The sequence below is a fragment of the Podarcis raffonei genome, chromosome 2, assembly GCF_027172205.1.
Source record: "Podarcis raffonei isolate rPodRaf1 chromosome 2, rPodRaf1.pri, whole genome shotgun sequence".
Lineage (NCBI taxonomy): Eukaryota > Metazoa > Chordata > Lepidosauria > Squamata > Lacertidae > Podarcis > Podarcis raffonei.
In genome coordinates this window covers 83,816,064-83,834,418 of record NC_070603.1, presented here as the reverse complement: position 1 = coordinate 83,834,418, position 18,355 = coordinate 83,816,064, and the positions used below count along the sequence as shown (strand labels likewise).

The 18,355-nt window shown below is 38.4% G+C and overlaps 1 protein-coding gene across 4 annotated transcripts in view; it reads left to right on the top strand.

Annotated features, from left to right (window-relative positions):
* DNAH12 (dynein axonemal heavy chain 12) overlaps window positions 1–18,355 on the top strand; it is a 91,570-nt gene that overhangs the window by 44,549 nt on the left and 28,666 nt on the right. For 3 of the 4 annotated variants that reach the window (XM_053377883.1, XM_053377884.1, XM_053377886.1), the window contains exons 33-48: window positions 866–949; window positions 1,040–1,228; window positions 2,443–2,562; window positions 3,622–3,810; window positions 5,889–6,040; window positions 7,235–7,373; window positions 7,925–8,091; window positions 8,462–8,717; window positions 9,776–10,075; window positions 12,101–12,279; window positions 13,333–13,525; window positions 14,260–14,421; window positions 14,902–15,096; window positions 15,949–16,082; window positions 17,003–17,165; window positions 17,960–18,040. In XM_053377883.1, coding sequence (XP_053233858.1) covers window positions 866–949; window positions 1,040–1,228; window positions 2,443–2,562; window positions 3,622–3,810; window positions 5,889–6,040; window positions 7,235–7,373; window positions 7,925–8,091; window positions 8,462–8,717; window positions 9,776–10,075; window positions 12,101–12,279; window positions 13,333–13,525; window positions 14,260–14,421; window positions 14,902–15,096; window positions 15,949–16,082; window positions 17,003–17,165; window positions 17,960–18,040 — 2,703 coding nt within the window. The remainder of the gene's footprint in view (window positions 1–865; window positions 950–1,039; window positions 1,229–2,442; window positions 2,563–3,621; window positions 3,811–5,888; window positions 6,041–7,234; window positions 7,374–7,924; window positions 8,092–8,461; window positions 8,718–9,775; window positions 10,076–12,100; window positions 12,280–13,332; window positions 13,526–14,259; window positions 14,422–14,901; window positions 15,097–15,948; window positions 16,083–17,002; window positions 17,166–17,959; window positions 18,041–18,355) is intronic. The other variant, XM_053377882.1, reaches the window with a different exon arrangement.

Sequence of the window (18,355 nt, the reverse complement as noted above, 5' to 3'; positions counted from 1 at the left end):
TTTTGTCAAATCGTTCTAATATTCATTCCATATCATGCACATCTAATGTTATCAACATCATCATTATTACTTCATTACATCATTATTTCTGGCACTCATGTTTGTATTTTTGAGAGGCACTTTGTTTTCTAAGCTTGTAGTACCAGATTTAACAATAACTGCAAGTAGGAGCCAGCTTACTTGAGCCAGTCAGCACACACACACACTCTTGGAAACCTGTCAGCTACTAGGTTTTCTTAATTCTGGGAGGAGGGGGAATTCATCGTAAAACTAATATCCTTTACAAACTTCTCTCCCAGAATTTCTCAGGACCCTATGGCACTATAACTGACTAAATGCCAGGTTTTGTAAGTAGCAGAAAAAACTAGCTTAAGAAGAGCCATACAGAACCAATGGATGCATATATATCCAGTATTCGGTACAATCTGCACTGATATCCAAATCCAATTATGATTTCAGTATTTCAGGGCTTATTTTTTAGCACAAGGACTCAGTCACGCAACAGTTTCTGAGTTGCATTAAATCTGAACTTGGTACTTCCTCTTTCATTAAATAATTGTTCAGAGGAACTATAGTTTTAGATAGGATACTAAGCATCTAAAAATAACAACAGCAATACAGTGATAGTGGAGCAGAGCAATGGCCAAAAACTGGATATTAATAAATTAGCATTTTTCCAAATTTGATTATAGAAGATCCTGACATTTCAATAAATGAGATAAGTCACAATACCTGTACTTGCTCAAATTTTCCAATACCCTCCCTATTTCAAATTGGGGTTAAACAAGCTGGGTTGCTTCTGGTGCATGAAATTTGCAGCAGTCTAAAACTGGGTGTGGGTTTTGTTTTTTGTTTTTGTTCTTAGCTTTGTTTGATGAGTGGAGAAATCATTCAAATGTCCCCTCAGATGAGCCTCATCTTTGAAGCTATGGATCTGTCTCAAGCTTCGGTATGTTAAAGGCAAGATCAAATAATTCACAGGACTTGAAATTAGAGATATAATGAAATTTTAAGAGAGATAAATATTATTATCCTGCAGCCTGCTACAGTCAGTCGTTGCGGAATGATTTATTTGGAGCCTTTACAGCTGGGCTGGTTGCCACTTGTAACATCTTGGTTGAGTACACTTCCTGAACCTCTGGACCAAAAGGAGTATCAAGAACTTTTTGAAGATCTCTTTAATTGGATAGTACCACCAGCATTAAGAATGCGTCAGAAAAAATGCAAAGTAGGTTGTTCTAAAAAAAAATAGTTTAGTATGTCTATTGTTAAGTACGTGGGTTGGGTCTACAGGTTTTTTTTGTTTGTTAAAGGTGTTAAGAGTTGATAGGAGACGGTAATGCTAACCCTCAGCTTCCAGAGTTCTCACTGTGACAGGCAGGGATCCTCCCAGCAAAGATACTCATGGAGGAATCTCAGTTTTCCCTCAGTGATTCCTTTCCACAGTCTTTGTCTGGAATAAATCCCTATCCCCATTAAGGCTCAGGCAGTGATGGAGTGATTGATAAGGCATCCCTTGAGACCAAATTGAATTTCCTCCTTTGGTTCTCTTAACTGTACAGTGGTACCTCGCAAGACGAAATTAATTCGTTCCGCGAGTCTTTCCGTCTTGCGAGTTTTTCGTCTTGCGAAGCACGGTCAAGTCGCAACTGCACCTCTTCAAGTGGTTTTAAGAAAAAGGAAACAAACTCGCAAGACGTTTTCGTCTTGCGAAGCAAGCCCATAGGGAAATTCGTTTTGCGAAGCAACTCAAAAAACGAAAAACTCTTTCGTCTTGCGAGTTTTTCGTCTTCCAAGGCATTCGTCTTGCGAGGTACCACTGTATTAAGTTAGTTTAAAGATCTTACCTTTTAGAAGGGTACTGGCTGGTACCTCTCTGAAGTGGATCCTGACTAATCCAAAAAGAAAATTGAAGTGTAGGTGGGTTCCCACAAGGCAAGACACAGCGATAACAGCAAGAACCTTTATTGAACTACATACTGTAACTGGGAAACAGGGGCAAAGCAACTGCTTATATACATTCCTGAAAACCACTGAATACATAACAAAAATAGTAAACACAGTTTGCAGGCAAAGAAACAGAAAGTAGAAGCATGGAGTCTAGCTAAAGCCTAGACAAGAGAAAGAAAGAATCCACTGTTGATGGGATTGGTGCAGGGTAAATAAAGAAATATTCAGTCTTACCATAATGAAATCTATTGTAAAACATGTTAACTGAAGTGAAGGAATTAATGTTGAACCAAGACAACATCAGTTGGTTTGCTGTAGTATTTTTAGTAAGTATTTTGTGATCTTTATCAAGTCTATACGGAACACACACACAAATATTAATCAGTACACATTTTAAAAACAAAAGATTATTGACTGAAATGTTCTATAACTGATTAAGTTCATAAGGCATTCATATATATATATATATATATAAATCTTTTACTTTTATAGGAGCTGGTTCCCACCAGTAATAGCAATAATGTGGTTTCTCTCATTCGGCTTATTGAAATGTTGCTTAGTGACGCAGTGGAGAAGGAGCCTAGCAGTCCACACATCCGCAAATGGATTATGGTTGGTCTGATGTTTTTATCTTTTCACTTCTTTGAGCAAACTTTTGAGATATTTCACCCCACTTGAATTGAATCCATATTTAGTAGCGTAGCTGGGGTGGGTGTGTGCGCCCCTGATAGCACTTACCTTGGAGGTGACACACTAGAGCCCAAGGTCACATGGAAGTCCAGGTGCCCCAGAGCCCGGCACACTGCTCCCAAAAGCAGTGCGGCCTGGGGCTGGGCTTGCAGCGCTCTGGGCTGCTGTATCTCTCCCAGTCACCAGAGGGCAGCCAATAAAGACTCAACTGGTACCCACCTGCTACCTCCCCCTCAGCTGCCCTCCAGCTGAAGGGCGCCCCACCAAGAACATGGCGGCTCGGGCTCCAGCCCCACACTGCTTTTGCAAGCAGTGCTAGTGCACACACTGCTTCCCCCTCAGCCGCCCTCCAGGTGGAGGGTGCTGGGACACAGTTCTGGCAGTGTGGCCTACCATCAGCTTGCTCTGGCCCCATGGGCGGTGTGCGCACCTGCCCCAGGCACCCCAGAGGCTTCCTATGCCACTGTCCATAATTGACATGAGTTGTGTTTCTCTCACAAGATTCTCATGCTGGAGGAAGGAGTAGAGGTGTGTTTTGCTGATTCTGTCTCCTCTGCACACCCTGAAAAGCTGCTGCACCTGTGGACCTTCTGGAACAGCATATGGTCTGGTGCTTGGGGCTGCAGTGGGAAGGTAGAATCTGCAAAATTGCCTTCAGTTAGCAGGTTGCCTTCATTGGCTCTCAGGGCGTTCCACAAAGTGACAAGAACCCTTCTATTCACAGAAGGGCAAATCTAGATCCAGCCTGCAAGAGATTCTGAAATGGGTAGCTTATGGGTAAACAGACTTACAATTGCAGTCCCAATACGTTTATTAAGTAAGTCCCACTAAGTTCAATATCCAGAAAACTGGCTGGAGGATTGCATCCTCAAAAACTATTTTTGCTATAGATAAATAGTATAACTTTAAAGCCTTTCAAGTGAGATTTGCCATGAATACATCATCGTCCTCATCATTTCTTTCTCTTCTTAAAAATGGAAGGGTTGTTTTGCTTTTGCCACGGTCTGGTCCATTGGTGGAACCTGTGATGGTGACGGTCGGGTTCTGTTTGACGCCTTTATGAGGGATATTATAGGAGGGAAGATGGACAAACATCCGATGCCTGCAGCTGTGGGGAAATGGGAGCATCCGTTTGAAGAGAGAGGCTTGGTGTATGATTTCATGTTTGAGGTATGGAATTTTTTTTGTAATTATTAACAGATATTTGAATTTCTTAAATATTTCATTAGGAATGAATAGCTGTTGAAAGCCATAGAATTTGAAAACATGAAGTTGCATTATACACCTATATATGGTACATCCACAAAAGCTTTGCCTTCAAATATGGGCATAGCCAGGATTTACTTTAGGAGGGGCAGGCTATGTTTGTGGGGGGAACAGAACTGATTTATCTGCAATGCAATTGGTCAGTTAAGTATTTTTATTCATTTATTTGATCGGGGGGGGGGAGCTGCCCCCCCAGCTTTGCCCATGCCTTCAAATGGCTTTGCATTACCCGGGAACTGCATGACACATACAGTTGGAAATACTGTATGGTATCAGTACATTCCCACTGTTTGCATTAAGAGCAGTTAGAAGAAGGCTCATGGATTTGATACATGGGCCTCTTGATCTGCACTTTCCTTAACACTGAAATATGTATGTATGTTTATGTTTATATATAAACAGGACTGCATAATAGAAGCAAGGTTGCTGAATTATGTGCCTGAATAATTACTGCTGTGTTGTATATGTGTTAAATAAACCTAATAAATTGCTAAAATATCGCTTACATTTATTTTTAAATAGATATTTTGCAAAAAGGGCTAGAAGTACATTGCTGCTGCCGCCTCCTACAAGAAACCCAGTGAGACAGGAGAGAAACAAAAGAAAACTCTGTTCCTCTTCTTTCCCTTCCTCCTTGTTTTTGTAATATGCAATAATGAGGAATGGCTACAAATAGAGTGTGGAGACAATAGATGTACCTTTCCCTTTTTGTTTTGTAACACAAAAAGCCTTAATAAAAACTTTTTTTAAAAAAGTCAGCTTGCAAGGCAGAGGCTTTATTTTCTTTTCTTCCTTTTCTCTGCAGAGATAAGAAAGGAAAGGTTTTTGGAAGTAGCACAAGCACTAGTTTGCTGCTTCTTGCAAAAACTGAAGAGAACGAGACTTCTCATCCTTTTCTTCACAGAGAAAAAAGGGTATTTCCTCCTTCCAACTGGGTTTTTGCAAGGAAGCTGCAGTGAGGCCAAAGCTCAGTTTGAATAAGTGAAAACACATTTTTTTTCCTCTTTGGGGAAGGAGGAATTTATTATTTATTAATTCATTGCATTTGTATCCCACCCTTTTTCCTCCATAGAGCTCAAGGTGGTAGACAAAGTTCTGCTCCCCATTTTACCCTCACAGCAACCCTGCAAGGTAGGTTAGGCTGTGAGAGTAAGTGTCTGGCCCAAGCTCACCTAGGGAGTTTCATGTGGATTTGAACCCTAGTCTCTCCCAGCTCCTAGTCCAACACTCCAACTAATACACCACTGTGCTTTATGTCAAGTAAGGCTTTTTATATAAACACAGCTGTGCACACCATATGTAGAAGGAGCAAGAAAGAGAGTGAGCTTATTGAGCCCCAGTACTAAATATTATTACTTGTTAGGAAATTCAAAAATATATTGCAATTTACCCTAAATATGTAGCAAATTATATTTTTTTAAAAATTCTTTTTTATTAAATTTTCCACTATAACAATCCAATCAAATCACATTAAATATTCCAAATTATACATATACATGTAAAATAATCTGAATATTCTGCCAAATTATAAATTTTTAATAGGACTTCCCATGCTTCAAGTTCGGAGGGTACAATGTTATACATCTATAATGCTGATAATTTTGAAACCATTGCTTTGAGATTCAATTAAATGTTTAAAACAACTAAATGCTACCTGACCCCACCCCCATCCATCTCCCCTCCCTCCACCCCCCTTTCCTTTTTTCTTTCTTTTTTCTTCTCTCCCTAATGCCTCATCAAATGAAATGGATTTGTAAAAATGTTACATGGAAGAAAAAAATACGAGGCATTACACTTACACTGTAAAACAAGAAAACCCTTAATAAAATATTTTTAAAAAATAAATAAAAATAAAGCGGAAGAAAGTGTAAAAAATAACAACAACTAAATGCTAAAAGCATCAAGTTCTAGTGAAACAATTTTGAATATATTTTAACCGTACCGTATCATTTGCAAAACTTTATTTCTGCGTTTCTTCTTAGATGAAAGGCAAGGGTCGTTGGATGCATTGGAATGAAGCCATTAAAAGTATCAATTATAATGATAAAAATCTTAAGGTTCAAGACATTATAGTCCCAACAATGGACACAGTGAGATATACCTATTTGATGGAATTGTGCATTAAATATGGAAAGTAAGAAAAATTGCTTCCTATAATAGTGAAAATGTTTTCATTGTTCATGAGATCATACTATTCTAATAATGTTATTAATACTCCAAGAAATACTCTAAGAAATAAAACCCCCAGAAAAACAATCCTCTTAGATTTGTGTCCAGCTGGGGTTTTTGTGTGCTCCTTAAGTTTCCATAATAATAAATTGGGGGGTTAATTCTGAGAATTGTCATCAAGAAGTAGGGTGCTAAGATTCTTTGAATTGTTCCCAACTGCACTTTTTAGTATGTATATTCCAGCTCAAAGCCATGGCTCTTGCCCAAGATCTATGTGAAAAGTTTCCCATTTGCTGAAATAAATGGTATAGATGCACACAGCACGCAGTTGAAGCTAACTGATTGTTTCATATTTAACCCCGGTTTAATGTTGGGGCTTAAATGCACTGATCCATCTTATTCAAGCTGTGCAGACTACTTGGGATCCCGGCTGATACATACACACACACACACACACACACACACACACCAGACAAATTGGGCCATTATAAGAATTAAGATGTGGAATAATTGGATGGCTCAAACTGGACTTTGAAAAACAGTAAAAAAAAAGAAGTGCTAGATGAATATGTTTGTGAAGAATTTCATGATTTGTTTGCCGCCACCAAAAAGGCCCTCTACCTGACCTCCAAAGTGGAAGTATACAGGTTCATTTGAGGGAAAAGGAGCCCTTTGGATACCACTGTTTATGGCTTTAAAGGTAAACTATCACTTTCCATTGTGTCTCAAAAGTAAGTAACACTAGTTAAAAGTTTAGAAACATTAATCTACACTAGTCTGGTCTTAGAAATATTCTTTATAATTTTATAATTCTCAGTTATAAACTCTGAAATATTTATTGTTTATATAAAAAAACTTGAGTTGTGAATAAAATTACGGGGACCAACTCTGTAATATAATTCAGGAATTGTAGCTAAGAGTCTTTTGCCTAACGTATACTTCTACATCCCATTTTATTTATAGTTGTTCTCTTACATTTCTGTGATTTTAGCTATATATTTATGCAAACAGAAAAATGTGATATGTTTATAAATCACTGTAAAAATGCTACCATCAACAGTCTTTATTTGTTGAGAATTTCCAAGCATTATGTTTAATTTCCAAACAATATGTCTATACTAATGAGAAACTAATACAAGTATATGAATTTCTTTCCAAGACCGCTGCTTTTTGTGGGACCAACAGGTACTGGAAAATCTGTATATGTGAAGGACAAGCTAATGAACCATGTAGAAAAGAATCTCTACTTTCCATTCTTTGTTAATTTTTCTGCTCGAACCAGTGCCAACCAGACTCAGGTTGGTAAAAATAAACAGCAGACTGCTTTTTATGCAAATGGGCCCTCGGGCAGTTTACAACTGCATATTTCATTATATAATAAAATTGTAAGGCTGTTGTCATGCTGCAGTTTGTATGGCTGTCAGCATGCGGCCATGGCAACTCCTCTGTGACAACAGACCAGCAGGCAGACAAGCTAGCAAGCATGGTTGGGGAGTAGATGAATGCAGTCAATATAAATTAATAGAATAAACTTACCTTTAGACACACCTGTATTTATTATAGAATACATGCTAGAATTTGATTATTGGCTCCAGAGAAAAGCATGGATAGCAAGCTGGCAGAAGCTGATTTTCCTGCTCCCTTCTCTCTCCAATAGATCCCACAATATTTCCCTGAGGGTTGCTGAATAGGGTGGGAGGATGAACAAACTTCTGCGAGTGGGAGGCAGTAAAAAAGTCAGCTTTCACCAACCCCATTATGCACACTTCCCTCTGGAAACAACATTAACTGTTCTTTTGAATGAGCTAGTTTTAATCCTTAAGAAATATGTTATGCTTTTGAATTTTAGAACATTATTATGGCCAGGCTCGACAAGAGACGGAAAGGAATATTTGGCCCACCTATGGGAAAGAAGTGTATAATCTTTGTGGATGACATGAATATGCCTGCATTAGAACAGTATGGAGCACAGCCTCCTATTGAACTTCTGAGACAGTTTTTTGACCACGGCATCTGGTAACTATTCAGACTAAATTATTTTTATGTACATAGTTAAAAGAAAAGTGTAATTTTTATCAGTTTGCTTTTATGTAATGCATTTGTAAACTAGATTTGTGAACATTGGCCAAAACTTTATTTATAAGTCCGAGACTACTGATATTCAGAGTGTCCATCTCTAATTTTCATCTTCATCTAAGTTTCTTTTGTTGTTTTTGCTGAAATTAGTCATAAAAATAAAGGAGGTATCTTATGTTGATGTAATGTGTTCATATAATTATTGCTGCAGAATACAAACTCCATGATACTATACATGAGAGATTTCCAAGTGCAGAAGTACTGTTCCATGTATAATTGTCTGATGATCATACTTCTATTTCTTTTGAAGGTATGACCTAAAAGATACAAATAAAATTGTATTAGTTGAAATACAGTTGATGGCTGCCATGGGTCCACCAGGTGGTGGAAGGAATCCAGTCACACCTCGTTTTCTGAGACACTTCAACATTTGCACGATTAATACCTTTAGTGATGAAACAATGGTCCGGATTTTCTCTACTGTTGTATCTTTCTACCTCAGAGCAAATGAATTTATCCCAGAATACTTCACAGTTGGAAACCAAATTGTCAGTGGCACTATGGAGGTACAATGCCAATATATACACTACATTTCTGGTTTACCTGCACAGGCAGAATATATAGGTGACTTCCAGCCGGGTCAGAGGGTCTCAAAGGCATATCAGTTCTGAAAGGCACATAGCTGGGTTTTTTTTAAAAGAAAGGCACATGAAAAGGCTTTTGAAATTAAGATTTCAGAGGGCAGTTCAGACATCTCTGTGTATGTCTGCACATGCACATTCAATTAAAACTCCTTTTCTTGACTCAAAGTGCTTTTTACTGTTACAGATTAATTAGACTAACTATGGACTAACCATTTAGAATGAAAGGTATAGCCATCTATCTGCCTATTCTGGCTAGTTTCCAAGGGGGAATAGTTTCTAATGCTACTTTCTTCTTTAGTTTGTTCTTCATGTTTCTGCTGCCAGTGGATGGATCGCAAGACAGTCTGACCTCTCTAGGAAGGGAATGCCAATGTCTGAGAGCAACCGCTGAGAATCCCTTCTCCTCCCCACCCCCCAAATCTGCCTGTGAGGGTGGAGGGAATGAGAGAATGGCCTACCCAGAATATCTCAGAACCTGGGCAGGTTCATATGGGAGAATGTAGTCCATCAGATAGCCTAGCATTAAGCCATTATGATGACTGCTTACCTTCTATAGTTCAATCTGCAATACTGATATTGTTCAATTTAATGCCATGTAGTATTATTCAGTTCTTCATATATTATACACAGCTATAGAGGCTCCAGTACTGATATTTCGGCTGTTTTCTGACTTCACTCTTATAGCACTTTAAGGATGTGTCGGCATAGAGGATATTCAGGAATCTGATGCTCTGTAGTTATTCAGCATCCAGTCCTCTGTGGTCCTTCCCTTTCATTGTAGCTCATTTATGGCCAGTGTGGACATTGTCTCAAGGGCAGAGCAACAACAATGCAGTTTTTCTTTTAGATTCTGCATTCACAGGGAAATATTCTACATGTACTAAACCAAGAGTGCAAGAAACATCTGTGTGCCCTAAGTATGAAAAGTATTTAAGTACAAAACTTAAATAGTTTTGTTAATTTTTCTTTCAATCTTCAAGGTATATAAGAAGGCCATGGACAACCTGTTACCAACACCCGCCAAATCACATTATACATTCAATCTGCGTGACTTTGCACGAGTTATCCTAGGCTGCTTGCTCATCAAGAAGGATTCAGTTGTAAACAAGCATACAATGGTGCGTCTTTTCGTACATGAAGTATTTCGAGTATTTTATGACCGCCTTGTGGATGACACTGATAGAGCTTGGCTGTTCAAACTAATGAAGGATATTGTGAAAGAACATTTCAAAGAATCATTTGATGCAGTGTTTTCACATCTGAGACAAGGAAATGCACCAGTGAGTATTCATATTGTTCATTACAAGATGATCACTCTCTTTTTCTCTCCCATATTCATGTGTATTTCTGCCTGACTAGTTTTATTGGAACCAAAGCAAAACCATACCACCTTGTATCATTCCATGTGCAAAAAGCAATCTTGTCTGTTGGGGATTAGGAAAACATTGATATTATTTATGTACATATAGATACATAAAAGGTAAAGGTAAAGGTACATATAGATACATAAAGTATCTCAATTGCTGTAAATAAGTCTAGCAATTCAAGATGCAACACTTGATAAGTAATGCTGACTAACAGACAGACACACTACTGAGCTGACATGCATTTGTCACAGATATAGTCAAGACACTGTGCCGTTGTCATAGCAACTGGCTTGGCTGAGCTTGCACCTGTGATTAGTTCACCCATGAGGTGATTTATGCTATTGAAGGAAATTAACTCCTGCTCATGTCCAGTTATTTCAACAACACACACACACACACAACACACAACAATTATAAAATAATAGACATTTTGTTAGACACAAATAAATAAGTAGATAAATATATTTATTTGAGACCATATGTGTCCCGTATATTTATATTACGAAAACATCACAGCTGGGTTGCCTGTGCCCATGGGGCCAGATGCAAAATGTCAATGACTGAAACAGCAAATATATATAATTGTATAATGTTAAGTTAACAAAACAAAACAAAAAAATGAAAAGAGGAATAACTTCTATTGTGAATGTATATATTTAAATTGTACATAGAATTGTCAGACAATTGTCTTACAATTTGATACAGTTACTGAGGACCCAAATGGGTTGGGTTATGACTCCCGTCCTGTGACGAAGGCAGGAGAGCAATGAACTCTGGGAGGGAGGCTCAGTCCCCTTCAGTTTTTTCTCTCCTGTCTGACGGATCAGGTCCTTTTCTCCCGGCTCTCTCTGATCTTCTCTGTCAGCTAAGTGTTTTTACCTTTAACAGTACTTCATTTCTACTCCTTTTTGGTTCCCTCCTATATCCTTTCACTTTATAGTATTGTGTGTGTGTCCGTTTTCAAACTTTCCTCGTTTCTTTTCTTATCTCCGCTCAGGAAAAACAACAACAAAGAAACAAACCTTTCCCTCTCAGGTTTTACTTTCACTTTCCTTCCCATTCCCTTGCTTCCTCTAATTGACTGCAGGCAAGGTTTTATTATTATTTTTATTTTGGATCCCTAACGTGCCAACGGTTTTTTCTCTCCAAAGTGACTGTTGGCCTCCGCAACCGTCCTCTGCCATCACTGGCTCCTTAGCAACAGTTGCCACCACATTCCGATTGGATTACAGTGGTACCTCAGGTTACATATGCTTCAGGTTACAGACTCCGCTAACCCAGAAATATTACCTCGAGTTAAGAACTTTGCTTCAGGATGAGAACAGAAATCATGCTCCAGCGGCACAGCAGCAGCAGGAGGCCCCATTAGCTAAAGTGGTACCTCAGGTTAAGAACAGTTTCAGGTTAAGAACGGACCTCCAGAACGAATTAAGTACTTAACCCAAGGTACCACTGTACAATTTCTCTCTCTCTCTCTCTCTCTCTCTCTCTCTCTCTCGCTCTCTCTCTCTCTCTCCTGTGGATAGCATTCATGCACTCCAACTGAGGATTGGAAGTGTGTTTTAATCCACAAAAATTTATGCCACAATAAATGTTTTAGTTTCTAAAAGGCACCACAAGATCCTATGTTATAACGGGGCCTTTATTACCTTCTTAAAATAGGTTGTTAAGACATTTAGGCTTGCTTATTTGTTTATTGCATTTGTATCCTATCTTTTTCTCCAAGGCACCCACGGTGGCTTGCATAGTTCTTTCCCTACTCATTTAAGCTCCACAACAACTCTGTGAGGTAGGTTAGGCTGAGTGGCAGTGACTGGCCCAAGGTCACCCAATAAGCTTCATGGCTGAGTGGGGATTTGAACCCTGGCCTCCCAGGCCCAAGTCTGACACTCTAACTGCTATGCCATAGACTATATGTGATTTATTTTCTGCCAATAGGTAACTGAGGAAGATATGAGAAATCTGTTGTTTGGAGACTACATGAATCCAGATCTTGAAGGAGATGAAAGACTTTATTTTGAAATTCCAAGTGTACAAATGTTTAGTGATGTTGTGGATTTGTGTTTGGATGAATATAACCAAACTCATAAAACAAGAATGAACCTAGTAATTTTCAGGTGCATACCTTTATTTATTTATAATGATTTATGTGGTACTTTGTCTTAGGGTTTGTATGGATTATTTCTCTTTAGAACTGTGGTATCTGGGGCTGCTTCTGAGGGTGCTTCCAGACAGAATTTTACTTAAGATGATCCACTTAATCAAATGACTTGTTGATTCTCACCAACTATTTGTACAATCTGCTGAAACATGTCAGCTGTTTCAAAAAGGCCACAGCTGGTGGTATATACATGCATTACCATGAAAAGTTTTAGTAAATATCCTCTCAAATATCCACAGTGTGTAAAAGACTGTTTGCTTTAAATTTAAATGCACCTACTCCTACAACTTATAAGGTGGCAGCACTCTTTCATGATCTGGCCAAAAAGTCTAAATCCAGAGTAGTAGTAGTAGTAGTAAAAACAACAACAACAACAACAACAACAACAACAACAACAACAACAACAACAACAACAACAACAACTTATTACTTATACCCTACCCATCTGGCTGGGTTTCCCCAGCCACTCTAGCGGCTTCCAACGGGGGATTAAAAATACATTAAAGCATCGGTCATTAAAAACTTCCCTAAACAAGGCTGCCTTCAGATGTCTTCTAAACGTCAGATAGTAGAGAGTGAGTAGTGAAACTCCCTTCCATGCTCCCTAAGGTCATATAGTCTGAATCGGATAGCCCAGTGAAATAAAATAAGTCAATGCCATATTTCAAATCCAGACAGAAAAGTTGTTGAGTTTTTTGAGTTTTTTAAATTTTTGCCCAAACTTTTAAGGAAATTTGCACTTCCGACATAGAAGTCAGATTTTCCTGGACATAAAGGTGACAATAATAAATACTTAGCTAACTGAGATTCTGCCCCCTCCCCCCCAACATAAATCCTAGCTATGCCCATGAACTATAGTGAAGTGTTAGTGCTGCCCACTTAAGCCAAGGTGAGGGATTATCCAAAGAGAGAGAGAAATGAGAATACCCTCTGGGAGTCTGTATAACTATAAGCACTAGATTTGTGATCTTTGTTTTTAATAATGATGTATATATATTTTTTGTGATAGGTATGTGCTAGAACATTTGTCTCGGATATGCCGTGTGCTCAAGCAGTCAGGAGGTAATGCCTTACTTGTTGGAATGGGAGGAAGTGGGCGTCAGTCCATGACTCGTTTAGCTACATCTATGGCAAAAATGAATATATTCCAACCAGAGATCTCTAAGAGCTACGGAATGAACGAGTGGAGGGACGATCTGAAGGTAAAGCTTTATATGTGTTGGCGTTAGGCTGGAATCAGTAAGCTTTATATTGCTCAATGCTATTTTATTTATTGGATGCAAACTGTAACTTTACAAGTTGGGAGCCTAGGAAAACTCACAGGAAGATGCAGTCTCCCTTTCTACCCAAAGTGATTTCTAGCAGGAAGAATGAATTGGTTGTGGGGAAATAGTGGTGGTGGACTCCAATCTGAGCAGTACAGTGTGAGGAGTGGAGTTTACATGCCAGTTCCCCATGTTGTATCACTAGTCCCGAACCTGAGTGCTATTAAAAGGGGATTAAATGCAAGAGCAACTTGCTCCAGCAACTCCTGTCCTGAACAGAACAGTAAAGGACAGCTTTTATGAATTAAACTTTTTAAAGCCAGGTAGTTAAAAACCATTCATAACTATGAACTTTTGCTTGAAGGGAATAAACCTCCCCACAGCTCTTGCTCTTCCTCTGGCAAGTAGCTGCGGTGTCCTTTCCCCTCAAAAGACAACTGATTCTTGCAGCATAGAAGAGGACCAACCACCACCATCAGAAGATTTACCAATCAACTTCTCATTTCACTGTTCTGTTTTTTACACAAATCAAACATTTCTGTACATCTAGCGTAGGCATACGCAACACATTTCATTAGGATGTGCACCCAGGAATATTTTTTTTAATGCAAGCATTTATTGAATGCATTTAAATACATTTATTGTACTTAAATATTTGTTGTTGCTTTTAGAGTCTTTTGAGGAGTGCCGGCGTGAAGGGCTTGAAAACTGTATTTCTGATCACAGACACACAAATTAAGGAAGAAGGATTTTTAGAAGATGTTGATAGTGTGCTAAACACTGGAGAAGTCCCCAACCTTTTTGCAGCTGATGAAAAGCAAGAAGTTATGGAGGTGCTATGATGAGAAATGCATAATTTATTACGTCTCGTAAAGTATAATGTTACAATTAAAATAAACATTGCTTTAAAAAAATATGTAAACCTACTGCTTAGAATTCAGTTCAAACTATTAATTTCAATGGATCTTTTTAAAGAAGGACTTGGCTGAGTACAACCATCTGCTTTGCTAACACAAGTAGCTGATTATTTTTAATTGCTATGTGCTATTTCCCTTTTAAAGATTAAGCATTAAAGAGGAATATTTCTTATGCTCATAATGAGGTCATTACATCTGATTAGGAGCTCTTATAAACTAGTTTAACAGGCATGATTTTCTTGCATATTAACAAAGATTGCTGATATCTAACTCGCAACTAGAAATATAATTTCTTTGTCTTATCCTGCATAGATTATACTACTTATTTTTTATTACTTTTCAGAATCACGCTTTAGAATTTTTGTAATTCTTTTTGGTACATTTATTGTCCTTTAGGGTGTTCGTTCAGTAGCCCAGGCAGGCAGTAAGCATGAAGAGCTCAGTCCCTTGGCTTTATTTGCTTTCTTTGTGAACCGCTGCAAAGACAATTTGCATGTTGTGGTAGCCTTCAGCCCAATTGGTGATGCTTTTCGCAACCGACTGAGACAGTTCCCATCTCTCATCAACTGCTGTACTATTGACTGGTTCCAGGTACTTAAACTATGTACTGAGACTTCAATATAGCTTCCTCAATATAGTCTGGCCTATAGAAGCTTGCTTTCGCCTCTCTTACATGTTCTCTCACGTTGCAAGAATTACGTATGCCTCCTCCCATAGAGAGTAATCCAGCTTTGTAAGTACCATGTACATCTGTTACCAGGTCACAGTGAATTGGTGGGAACTTGTGCTATAAATGTAAGGTTGCTTTTGTAAAAGCAAAAAACTAAAAAACTCCCTCCACAGCAAATTGTCTCAAAGCACACTGGTTTGTATTATAAAGTGTGCCATTCACAGGCAATCTGACATTCAGCTCTGGGGATCTTTTGCTGTTGAGAGTTGGATTACTCCAGAGTTTGGCACCCCAAGAGTTAACACAGACAACAGAGATAAATCAGAAGTAAATCTGATTACATCAAAAGGGAATTAGCACGTTTACGAAAAATCTTAAAATCAATAAACAGCATGCTTATAGTAGGGTAAGTTTAGAAGAGGTTAAAACCTATGTAAGAGGAGTTCTTAACATATGCCTGGAAATACACAGAAGAAACTAGGATGCAGTCAGGAAAAGGCAGTGGGGGGTGTTGGTTGAAGGGGTAAGATAGTACTAGAAAAAGAAGATTTGTGTTGACTACTGCAGCTTGTTTGTCAGGGGAATAAGAAATCCAGAAAGTGGAGCGCAGACATTGACTTGCAGGAAAATAATATGAACCATTCCTCCTTTCCCAAACTGCTAGCAGCAGATTTCATGAGGAACTGCTGATGGGGACATACTCAAATATGCTGTGCTATGCATAATAATGAAGAGAATATCACAAGTAGTGTTTCTATTCTTATGTTTTCCAGCCATGGCCTGAAGATGCTCTTGAGCGTGTGGCTATTAAATTTTTGGAAAGGCTTGAGCTCACAGACAATGAACGTCAGGAAGCTGTTCCCATCTGTAAACACTTCCATACTTCTGTGTTGTCCCTTTCTGAAAGGTGGTCTTTCTAAAATACATTCATAAAGCAAGCTGTTGTAAATAAAAGGAGAAAGAGGGAAATACTAGAAGGGAAGAGAAAAGTTTTAATGTTTCTGATCAATAATATTAAAATAATATTGCTAAACAAAATTAAAATTTAGTACAGAAATAAACAAAATATTTTAGAAGTAATGCTTGAACACATTATGTAAGCCAGCTTTAGATTATCTCATTTATATGACTTGAATTTACCCAGAGTAAATAGACTATGAGTAGCAAGAGCCTCATCCTCAACTCAGGATCAAATTAGAAGCATGAGGTGTGTGAATGGGATCTCTTGCATTATTTTTTTAAGCAAAGAGATGGAGAGATTCAGATAAAGATTATGATGCTGGAGTGTTGCCTCCCTCCTCCCCATATTCCTGATTTAGATCTCAGCCTCTCTTACACACACACAATATTTGTGTATTTTCCTCTGCATTGCAAATCTCAGCTTCATAGGGGGATAAATCAGGTAAATGTTTGCTTCTCCCATGTTTGCTTCTCCCATGCACCACCTCAGGTAGGAATGGAGAATAAATTAAAAAACAACAACACAAGATTCTGTTCACAGATCATCCATGTCATATCTAGATTGACCCTTAGCTAAACTAATGGAATAGGTTTTGCTAGTGAGTCATTTTGTTATAGCTTTCCCAGATTGTCTTCGTACAACAGTCTCACCATCCTTATTCAAAACTGAAAATAATATTCACCTCACTAGTAATAAATAGCAGGAGATAGGCTTAGAAGAAGAAGCCGATTGTCTGAAAAAGCATTTAGTATCATAGGCTTGCAAAGTTTGACAAATGTTCCGATAATATCAGATGCTCAATGAAACAAATGGATCCTTCTGTTTTAATACCTGGTAGAGTGAAATATTTCTTTCTCATTCCACAGATTTTTGAACCAATTGGGACGACATAATTACGTTACTCCTACCTCCTATCTTGAACTTATTGCTTCCTTCCAACAACTTTTAACTCAGAACCGAGATAATGTCATGAAAGCAAAGAAAAGATATACTAATGGCTTAGATAAACTAGCTTTCGCTGAATCTCAGGTATGTCCATTGTAACTAAGGTTGCTTACCCATTCTTGGTTTTCATGTAGTGTGAAGCTGTGATTTGTTCAAGTATTGGCATAAGCTCAACACATCATCACCCTAGTTACTATGTCCTTGCAGCTTTTCAGCTGCTCTGGGCAACAGCCAAACCATACCATATTATTTCTCTGATGCTGGTCAGAAACACTGATACTATTCTCTGCAGTGTAGTCCAGAATCCCAACTATCCAGAAGGGTGGTGAGGAGATGTGGGTGGGCACTGCAGCTTCCCAGGCTTCTCAAAACAGATTGTTGCTCATGCTTAACAAGAGCAAGAAGGAAGGGGTGAGGTTCAGGAAGTGTGGTATGGTGCAACCATAGTTGCACTAAAACAAACCACAACTTAGAGAAAACACAGCAGGTAGCCTGGTTTGTTTTGCCCTTTGTTTTCATTCATTTGTTTCTGTGTGCTCTGTGTTTCACTCCTAAAACTTGTTGATTGTGTTGAAATTAGTTTTATTCTATCTTTAGAGCATATTATATTCTGTACTCTCTTCTTTTTTTGGTAACTGTTTGGATATTTAAATGTAAACAAGTCTAAAAATCTTTCAAATGAATCAATCAGTCATGTTGTCTTATAATATTTTGCTTATGGCACTATCTAATGTTTGTTCAGAAGTAAGGCCCATTGCGTTCAGTGGGACTTCCCCCTAAGTAAGTATTTCTTAATGACACATTTAAATGCTTCATTTATCTTTCCCCCCATTTGCCATACTTTAAAACAACTCATGGAAAATTGCTCTTCATTTTAGGTTGGTGAAATGAAGCAAGAATTAGTTGATTTGCAGCCTAAGTTGGAGCAGGCTAAAGTGGACAATGCCAATATGATGAAGGTAACGTTTCTGTTCCTAAAGATGTATCAATGCTGCAGTGCACACAGTGGTCTAAATGATGCTGGTGTAGCTTAACTGGGCATCTAACAAAGGGCAGCTGGGGAATGTCCAGTTTGTTTTATTTCAGGCCAGTTGCAATCCAGTATGCTATTTGTTAATTAACAGGTTAGGTCTAGATTTCTACACACACATGCACTTTTATTGAAATATCAGCTGCGGCCCTTTTTGTAATAATTTCACTCTACCACACTGCACTTCAGGGAGGGTGTAACTACAAAGTGTGCCTCTAGCTGTATTATATCAGCTGATTGGAAT